At 50.5% G+C, this 10,084-nt stretch overlaps 1 protein-coding gene across 1 annotated transcript; it reads left to right on the forward strand.

Annotated features, from left to right (window-relative positions):
• Positions 1-8,581: 8,581 nt before the first annotated feature.
• BHLHE22 (basic helix-loop-helix family member e22) lies at positions 8,582-9,517 on the forward strand. Its single transcript, XM_030445844.1, has one exon. The coding sequence runs from the start codon at positions 8,582-8,584 to the stop codon at positions 9,488-9,490; it is 909 nt and encodes a 302-aa protein (XP_030301704.1). The 3' UTR covers positions 9,491-9,517.
• The last annotated feature ends 567 nt before the right edge of the window (positions 9,518-10,084 follow it).

Genomic DNA, 10,084 nt, shown 5'->3' on the forward strand with positions numbered 1-10,084 from the left:
TAATCAAATAACTCTGCAAAGGAAACATCAGTAAATCTCTGTGACAGCCTAAGACTGGACTAAGGATGCTAAAAGCTTTTGTCAGCCCTCGAGCATTCTCTGGTCACTCAGTTTTACCCTCAGAAAGGAAGTTGTGTGTAAGCTTTGTGGTACCTGGAATGCTCTTGGCAACTGAGGCCATATTGCAAAATATTCTAAAGGCTAAAGTTCCTCACAAACCTCAAATTTATGGTGTTTTGTTTTGGGGTTGTTTTTGTTTTTTTTTTCTCCATGGACAGCATTTGGTCTCTGTCCTTACCCTGCCTTGGTTTTGCACTGAGATCTGGCAGGGGATATGCTAATCCTGGGCTTGAATGAAGGACTCAGCAATCTTCAGGGCAAAACCAAGGGTGCTGTAGGCACCTCCAGATGTCATAGTTCAGCAACTGGACTTCTCAGGAGTCCAGCAGGGTTCCTGCCTCACCTGCTCATGCCTTCCTGCTTTTCCTTCCCTTGCCCTCATGTCTACAGTGAGGTAGAGTCCTTTAGTTTGCAGCAGCAGACCTCTGTCCAGACAGAATCGATGACAGGACTGGGACTATAGCTGGCAGCATTCTCCTCTCTGGATCAAAAAGCAAGTTCAAATCCCACTGCAATGATTTGGCTCAAAAATACTGTGAGTGAGAGTCACAGCACTAATCAGAGCCAGGCACTGTTACAAGGAGTTTTTCTCTTGGTCATGATCTCTGCTGTCATTAAAGGGTCCTGTCACTTTTAAAATTAAGCACAGCCATATGGTGTATGAAGCAAGTAAGCAAGAGAGAGAGAAAGAAAGCAAAAATAAGCAAGCAGGAGAAAGAGGGAGGTAAAAAAGAAAATGAAAAAGACAGGGAGCAAGATAAAGAATGAGAGAGAAGAGAGAAGAGAGGGAGAGAGGGAGAGAGGGGGAGAAGAAGAGAAGAAGAGAGGAAGAGAGGAAGAGAGGAAGGAAGAGAGGAAGGAAGAGAGGAAGGAAGAGAGGAAGAGAGGGAGAGAGGAAGAGAGGGAGGGAGGAGGGAGGGAGGAAAGAAGGAAGGAAGGAAGGAAGGAAGGAGGAAGGAAGGAAGGAAGGAAGGAAGGAAGGAAGGAAGGAAGGAAGGAAGGAAGGAAGGAAGGAAGGAAGGAAGGAAGGAAGGAAGGAAGGAAGGAAGGAAGGAAGGAAGGAAGGAAGAAGGAAGGAAGGAAGGAAGGAAGGAAGGAAGGAAGGAAGGAAGGAAGGAAGGAAGGAGGAAGGAAGGAAGGAAGGAAGGAAGGAAGGAAGGAAGGATTGGAGATCAATGAGTTATGCTGCTTCCCCTTTTTTGTTAAATGTCATTTCCCTAGATCCAGCCAGAATCACTGTTTTGTGCTCCAGTGAAGGCAAATAGAAATAATATCCAGGAGAAAAAATATGATCTAAAAAAGGGAAAAATTCTCCTACCTTGTATTACGTTCAGTTCCAGACACTGTAACAGTGAAACATGAGCTGATATCTCTGCTCCTGTGAACATGCTATGTTTTAGAGGATGTTACTCGCAGAGCTTCTAAACTTTGTGACATAAACAGCAAACCTAATTCTCAAAAAAGCTCCCACCACACCTGATTACCATAACCAGGAGCACACAGCTTTAAATCAAAAGTCAGCTGAGTTGGAAAAGGTTTAAGTTTTTCCAATAAATTACTTTTTATAATGACTATAAAAGTTATATAGTACACAGAGACTTGCTAGAGGTAGATACTTTACTGTACCTGAATTGCTGGGAATACTTCCTGAGACATAAAGCTGACAATCAGACATCTGAGTGTGTTTGAAAAACATGGTCTTCCAAAAGATTAAAGTATGAATTTAGCAAAGTAATCCAGGAAGGAAAGTCTTTGTTCTTTCTTGTTGCTTATCATGGCAACTGGAGCAACTGAATGGGAAACAAGCTTACTAATTAATGCAGAAATAGTTGAAATATAGGAAGAATTTTTGTATAAAATTATTTTTCACTGTTAACATGGACATGGATTTTGACTCTTGGTGAACTGTATTTCAACACATTTTTATATTTTATGCCTGTTACAAGTTATTAAACATATAAAATACCTTATTTAGAGTATAACAGCATTACTGGCGTCAGTGCTTCTATTTTTCAATGTAGTAACTACTCAGATATGTACAGATTATAAATGATCTTTTAATTACAAGAGAAAGAAGGGAATTGTTAGGAATAAGAGAGGCTTATTATTCTACAAAGAAGAGAACAAAAGGAGTGATGATTCTAAATTAGGAACAGTATTGAGTTTCATTTTTTATAAAAAACAATGTACAATTAGGAAAAGCAACCCTGTAGTTAGGATTGTTGAGAAAAGGTCATGAGGAAGGTTGAGGGAGAGAAAACTAAGGATGTGAAACTGAGCATATCCCTGTGATATGCAGCATGTGGAGGAAAGGGAATTAACTAATGAACTTCTCCAAACTACTGACAATTATTTTAAAGTGTTCATAGAGAATTAGTGAGCTCTAAGAGGTCTGAAAAGAAAGGGGAGCATGTTACTGGCCTTTAAAAATGGCAGGGGAAGAGAAAGAGAAAGAGTGAACCTGTCATCTACCATCTGGTGAGCCTAACTTCAGTCTGCACTCACATAGTGAAAAAAATATTAAAAGGTAAAATTCCTAAACACTTAGGGGAGAATGTATCCACAACCAATAAACCACACAGATTTATAAATAATGGAAGAAAAGCACACGCCAGCATTTTTTTCTTCCTATAATTGCAAAGTGGAGACTGAAAGGAATACAGTAGATGTAATATATGTGCCTACTAATAGATAGATCTGGATGCACGGGCTCCAGTAAATTAAACACGATTTAGCAGTGTGACCAAAAAAAAAAAAAAAAAAAAAAAATCCAGTGTAATTTTTGGGTTTCTAACACAGAGGCACCGTGTCATGTACCCAGGGAGTGATAGATGTCTCTCTCAGTATACAATACTGATGAGATAGCACAGCTACTACTGCTTTCAGATTTAAGTACTTTCAGGACCAATAAAGGTGAACTGGAAGGAGTTCAAGAAGCATGAAAGGGAAAGGAAAGGCCTGCACGAACCATTTGGAGATGAAATATTAACTGAAAATAAACACTGGGTTTGGACTAGATGACTCTTAAAGGTTCTTTCCAACCCACGCTACTCTATGATGACTCTATGACAGCCTGGCCAAACAAGGGTGGGAAGAGTCAGCTACATTCCTTACAGTGAAAAGTTTTCAGTATAAACAAAAAGGAGTCAAGTGTGAGAGTGAAGGATGGACAAGGAGTAAATATTAACTTTATGTATTAACTAGACTCCTGCTGAGACCCACCCAGACATTGCTGTGGAGTGTTTGAAAGGAGCAGAGAGAAAGAGAACTTACTATGAGAGCTGGAAATAAACTCTGAGAGCTGCACTTATATAGAGCTGTGTGAGGTGTGATTTAAGCTAAAGTAAACACAACAGGTAGCTCTGTCATGCCACTGGATGGTTTGTTAAGGGGAGCTACACCAATAACCCTGGCTTGACCAAAGCAGAGGTGAGCACAGCTAAGGAACTATGTGCATGAGGAGAGGAATGGCTTGGAGTACCTAAAGAGGCTTCTCTGGGGAAAGGAAAGAAAGGAAGAGACAAGAAAAGGAGGAAGGGAGTGTAACTCCTCATAAGTTTGTTACTGCATATACACCTAGTGTTGTCCCTGAAATTGGCATAATATCTGGGTCTTTCTGCCATGATCTGTGCCAAGTAAATATATTTCTTGTTGTGTGTCTATGTAAACAAATACATAATACTTCCTCTTGTCTCCTGTCCCACCACAGCCCTCAGACAATAGGCTTCCAAAGGGAGAACAGAGGATTAATTACTTCATTTCCAATCTCAAAACACTCTGAAGAATTATTTTACATTTCCATGTAATTTTACATGTCTCCAGTGTGTCAGGTCGGTTCTTCCTTCCACCGACATCAACCCCGAGGTGGCCCATGCATTCCTCTCACTGACCAGGAGATGGTGCTGTGGATTTTGGATCGGGAGCTCAGCAACCGGGACCGGGGCTGGGGCTGGGTGGCCGTTAAGTCCCCGCCGGGCTCTGCGGGGAAGTGGGGCCACCCGACAGGTCTCAGCGGGGACCCTCAGGTGGGCTGCCGAGCCCCTCTCTGCTGCTGGAAACACTTCCAGGACCGGCAGTTCCCCGGCAGACACTTCTGAGGAGGTTTATACTAGGAGTGAGTACAACAGGGGTGTCATTACCTTCTTCACCTGAACTTAAATAAAGTTTGCCCAGGACTGAAGGCAACACACAAGGAGCTGGGGCGAATGAAAGCGCTCTGTGACTCTTGATTTAGAGATAGAGAAGCCGGGCAGACTGCGGCTGGGACCGCTCCCCGTCCCTGCAGGGGAAACTTGCCTCCAGGCTCTTATCTCTGCCAATCTCTGAGACGCTGGAAGAAGGACCAGAAACTTGAGGGTGATCCCAAGCCCTCCCAAGGTTGCTGTGAGGACTGTCCTGGCTCAGCGGGCACGCCGTGTCCCTGCCCAGAACAGGCAGAGAGAGGCTGCCTTCCTCTCTCTAAAACATGCCTCGCCAGCCCTCAGCTCATGGGCGCCTTTAAGGAGAATTTGAGAAGCATCTTTCCTCCGAAAAGCTTTTCAGCAAACGGGAAGGCCAGCTCAGAGGAGAGGGAAGGGGTCCCCTAGGTAGGGAGCAGAACAAAACTTCTCTCCTAGGTAGGGAGCAGAACAAAATTAGTAGATCTTGCTACTCCTCTGAGTAGATCTTGCAAAAAACGCCATGAAAATTTAGTAAGCTCAGTGCTGTCCGCTTTCACCTGGGACTCTCCAGCCTCCTTAGACCCCCTGCCCCTTTCGTCCCGCCCCGCCTGGGATGTTCCGAGCCTCTCAAGGGGAAGGCTGGGGGATGTTCCAGAGTGGCCGGCTCAGTTAGTACCTTCTGCAGCTCAGCTCCTGGCTGCTCGCTCTCCGAAATACTGACCCAAGTGGAAGTGGAGCCGGTGGCAGAGGGCTGCGGTACAATTAAACCAGGTAACGAGACGCTGGGCAGATGTGTTTTCATTGCGCTGTAAGATAAACGCAGTGTTAAATGCCTGACAACTTCCCAGAAGCAATCAGCAAAAGTTTACGAGTGCATAAACCTCAAAGACCATTTCTCGGTATTTTTATAAGCCCCGCATTTAAAGCTTCTATAAATTCTTCTGCCTGCTTCCAAACTAAAGTTCCCGGAGTCTATTAAACATTCACTTCTTCGGGAGGGAGTCCGGAGGAGTGGGGCGAGACACATCACAACTAGAGGGGCCGAGGGAGAAGAGATGAACGAGGTGTACTCTCTTTTTGTTTCTTCCATTTTCCTCTCGGTACGCCCATCCCATACCCCCCCGCTCTGAGCTAAACTTTACAAGAAAGGTGGCATAATTAAAGCACAGTAAGTTACACATGAACGCATCGCCAACACGACTGGGATACAGCAGTGCTTCAGGAACGGAAGGCAGACCCAGAAAGAAAGGGACGAAGGAAAATAATGGGACGTGCACATAAACAGATCCACAGACAGATCAGCAGCAGGCAGGCTGACAGGTGGACAGGGATGAACAGACAACTTAGACCTAGAGCGAGAAATTTCAAGCGCAAAGCGTAATTCGGAGACAGCGCAGACAAGGACAGAAGGAGGTGGCCGGGACCTCCTGAAGGTTTCCGCTATGCCCCCGTCCCCCCGCCCCGACGGCGCGGCTCGGCAGCCTCCGCTCCCGCTCGGGGCAAGCGCGGCGGCCTCAGCCTCGGGTCCACTGGCCCCGCCGCCAGCGGAGCGGGAGCATGAGGAGTCCCGGAGTTGCAGACAAAAAGAGGGGAGATAAGACTGGTGAATCCACAGATCAGCGGGAGACATCGAGCCAGAGACCTGAATCTTCGAAGTAATAAGCTGCGAGGAATGGAATGTTCCCCCTAACCATCGAATTATAGTAACAGTACCCGTCATCCTTAAGTGACCACAAGAGTTTCACAAGTTGGATATTAAACAAAGTAAATAAGAAAAAAACAAAAAACAAAAAACCAAAAAAAACCCCACACCACTCTATGGCGTTTATAAAGCTTTTTGTTTATTATCCCAGTGAAATGAAGTTGCTAATTGGAAAACAATAAACTTAAAACGCCTTTGAATTAATAATGATAGAGGTTAACGGTGGCATACCTTGGAAAGGGGGAGGGGAGCTAGGTGCATGGTGACTGTGCGCTTGGACGGCGAGCGGGGACAAGCGCAGAAGCCAAAGGGAGTGGGGGGGAAGGGGAGGGGGAGGCGAGCCCCCCCTTGTCTTCGGAGTGCTCGGTTTGTATGTTCGCCTCTGATCCGGAGACACGAGGTGAGGAAGGTCTGTATTGTAGTCATGTCCTCGCTAGATGAAATCTCAGTCAATTACTTTGAAATCTGCAGCTTGGCTTCTTTTCATTCTTTCCAGGTGAAAATTCAAACGTTTTCTGTTGTCGCCTGGTCCTTTCTTTCCTGAAACAAGGCACCCAACTGTTCTGATATTACCATTCAAAAACAGGTTCTGTGGCAAACCTCATTTGTGAATCTATTACAGAGATTAATAGATTATTTCTCCTTTTTCAACTAATTCTCAGTGGGGAAATTTAACCATATGGTAAGGAGAGAATTAGAATTTCATCACATTAGAGCAAAATGTAATGAAAAGAGTCCAACACCTGGGGCCAACTCTGAAAGGCACAATTAAAAGGTTTTTAATGAAACCAGAGAAACCAAAAAATTTCATAGCCTTCAGTAATTCTGCCACATAAGAATGATTTACTAGAAGTGTTGGGAAATATTGTTTTTACTGATGTCATAGGAATGAAAACCTGCTACTAAATACTCTTGTGCTCTTTGAGTAAAGCGGGAGCGAGCTGCTTGCCTCGAGCATTAGAAAAGCAGTGGGACAAAATTCAGACCAGCCTTCGGGCGTTCACTTCAGCTTCTGGGAGACCTCAGAAAAGAGTGTGCCCGGCTCGGAGAAGCCCCGGGAGGTGAGCGGGGGGGGGGGGCGGAATAACTGGGGCACCGGGGCCGGTCTCCCCTTGACACCGGCGACGGAGACATCCCGGCGTTGGGGAACGGAAGGAGGGAGCTTCCAAGAGTTGGTCAATCACAATTAAAAAAAAAAAAAAAAAAAAAAAAAGTTTGTTGGGTTTTACCCTTTCTTACCCCAGCCTCCCTTCTCCCCTGATCGGTTCATGTTCAAGGTACCGGATGGGGCTCTATATTTTTTTCTAGGGACACGGGGGATAATCACTCCAAAGAGGCAATCTGCTACTTGAAAACGGCTAAGGGGGAGGAGGAGGGGAGCCTCCGAGTAGTTTGGTCACTGTTTGCTGGGGGGGGTGGGTGGGGGTGGGAAGCAACGGGAGTGGGGACCATCCGCCTCCCAGGGAATCAAAGTGAACTTAGGCGGTGGGCAGGAGTGGGCACGGCGGTTCGGGTTGGTCCAGGTTTTTTGGTTGGTTTTTTTTTGTTTGTTTGTTTGTTTTGTGGTTTGATTTTTTTTTTCCCAGGCGAAGCTTTTCAAGAAGACGGGTGGGTGTGGGAGGGGGCTATAAGTTAATGTAAATGCAGGGAGTGGGTGGGCTGGGGTGGGGGGTGAGGGTGTCACTCTTGACTCTACGGCTAAGTTAGCAGAAGTCTGCTGGCAGCACTCGGAAGGGGAAGTGTTGAAGCGGGCTTTTCTGCAGTGCAGGGCTGTAATTTGCTGAAGGAGGCAAAGAACAACCTTCGATCTAAGTAGGGCTTTTAGTGTGCTCATTGATGAGTGAAAGTCGCCACACATGTCAAGCTAAAGGCAGTTGTTGGGTTACTAACAGGACACAACGTCTTGCAAACATATGCGTTAAGCTGTGTATACAGATGGCAGGGAGAATAATGGAGCAGGCGCCTCTTATAAAGCTCTAGCTGCTGCCTGTCTTCAGACCTGGGAAATGAAACTATTCAGACTCAGGGCCAGATAGCGCCTGGGATTGTTTGTTACCGTTTTAATCCTATTAATTAAAACGTTAACCTGATTGGGTAGAAAGCTCTGTCCCAACAGGCAAGTCTTCTTCATAATAACCTACTCTCAGAGATAATGATGTAAAAGACTCCCCCGTCTGCGGCGGCTGCTGGTTGATGGGTCCGGAAATCTCTTGAAGGTGAATCCAAGCAAGATAAACGGTGGAAGCGGCTCCGCTGGCAGCGCACAATGCCCCAGCGCGGCGCCTGCTGAGGGCGAGCCGGAGCCGAAGCCGAAGCCGAAGCCGAAGCCACAGCCGGAGCCCAAGCCACAACCACAGCCGCAGCCGGAGCCGCAGCCGCCGCCGGAACCGCAGCCCGAGCCGCCGCCTGAGCCACAGCCACCAAAGCCGGAGCAGGAGCAGCCGCGGCGCCGGTCACAGCGCAACCCCGGCGGGATCCGGGAGCCGATTTCTACCAGCGGGACGCCGGGGAGACGCCCGCCGCGGCGCGGAGCCTTGGAGAAGCGGGCCGGGAGCTGAGGGGGGCGGAGGAGGCGGAGGCGGAGGCGAGCGGGGCGCCGATGGAGCGGGCGCTAGGGCTGCCCGCAGAAGAGGACCTCTTCCACAAGAGCCTCGCCGCCTCGGCCAAGCGCATGGAGTCCGCCTTCCGCTCGCCCCCGGGGCTCGACCTCTCCCACCCCCGCGACCGCCAGCCCTCGCCGCTCGCCTGCTACGAGGCGGCGGAGCCCGAGGCGCTGCTGCAGCCCGGCGTCGGCGGCGACCCGCTGGCGCTGCCGCCGGGCTCCGTCTGCGTCAAGTACGGCGAGAGCGCCAGCCGCAGCTCGGTGGCCGAGAGCAGCGGCGGCGAGCAGAGCCCCGACGACGACAGCGACGGCCGCTGCGAGCTGGTTCTGCGCGGCGCCGGGGGGGACCCGCGCGTCGCCTCGCCGGCGGCGGGCGGCGGCGGCGGCGGCGGCGGGGGGGGCGGGGGGCTGAAGGCGGCCGAGGGTGGCTGCTCCAACAGCCACGGGCACGGCGGCAGCAAGAAGTCCAAGGAGCAGAAGGCGCTGCGCCTCAACATCAACGCGCGGGAGCGGCGGCGGATGCACGACCTGAACGACGCGCTGGACGAGCTACGGGCGGTCATCCCCTACGCGCACAGCCCCTCGGTGCGGAAGCTCTCCAAGATTGCCACGCTCCTCCTGGCCAAGAACTACATCCTGATGCAGGCGCAGGCCCTGGAGGAGATGCGGCGCCTGGTGGCTTATCTCAACCAGGGCCAGGCCATCTCGGCCGCCTCCCTGCCCAGCTCCGCCGCGGCGGCGGCGGCGGCGGCGGCTGCGCTGCACCCCGCCCTCGGCGCCTACGAGCAGGCGGCCGGCTACCCCTTCAGCGCCGGGCTGCCCCCCGCCACCTCCTGCCCGGAGAAATGTGCCATTTTCAACAGCGTCTCCTCCAGCCTCTGCAAACAGTGCACGGAGAAGCCTTAAGCGCCGCCGCCGTTGCCGCCCCCCGCCGCCGCCGCGGCCCCGGGGAGCGGCGACAGCCGGGGGCTGGGACCCGGTGCCGGCCCCAGGCCGAGGGGCGCGGGGGAGGCGGAGGGACTGACCGATGTCCGCTCCCCCCCTCCCTCCGCCCGGCCTCGTCTCGCCTCTCTCTTCTCCTCGGGTTTTGCCGAGACGGGACCGCGACGGGAGCCGGCGTGCGTACGGCGCCGGGGAGGGGGCGCGGGACCGGGGGTGCCGCGAGTAGGAAGCCCCAGCTGGGGAGGGGGGAAGGGTGGGGGGTTTCGTTCTCGCCGGTCGACTGCTGCGCGTCCGGACAAAGGAGAGGCCGAGAAATAGCAGGCCGGGACGGGAACCGGGGCTAGCACCGGGGAGAGGGACGGAGAGCGGCCCCCACCCCTGTCCCTGTCCCGGCGGGGGAGGAGGGAAGGAGCAGAAGAGACCTGGGCGCGGAGGTGGATGGGACAAATCAGAGAGGGCACTTGAACATAGAGATTTTTTTTAATTATTATTATTAGCAGTATTATTATTATTATTATTACTCTGAGCCAGGAAACAAACAAACTTGAAATGTAAACT

The sequence above is a fragment of the Calypte anna genome, chromosome 2 (assembly GCF_003957555.1).
Source record: "Calypte anna isolate BGI_N300 chromosome 2, bCalAnn1_v1.p, whole genome shotgun sequence".
Classification (NCBI taxonomy): Eukaryota; Metazoa; Chordata; class Aves; order Apodiformes; family Trochilidae; genus Calypte; species Calypte anna.

Bases quoted from the DNA above. Each gene is read 5' to 3' on its own strand.
- BHLHE22 (XM_030445844.1), top strand. From the start codon at position 8,582: ATGGAGCGGGCGCTAGGGCTGCCCGCAGAAGAGGACCTCTTCCACAAG.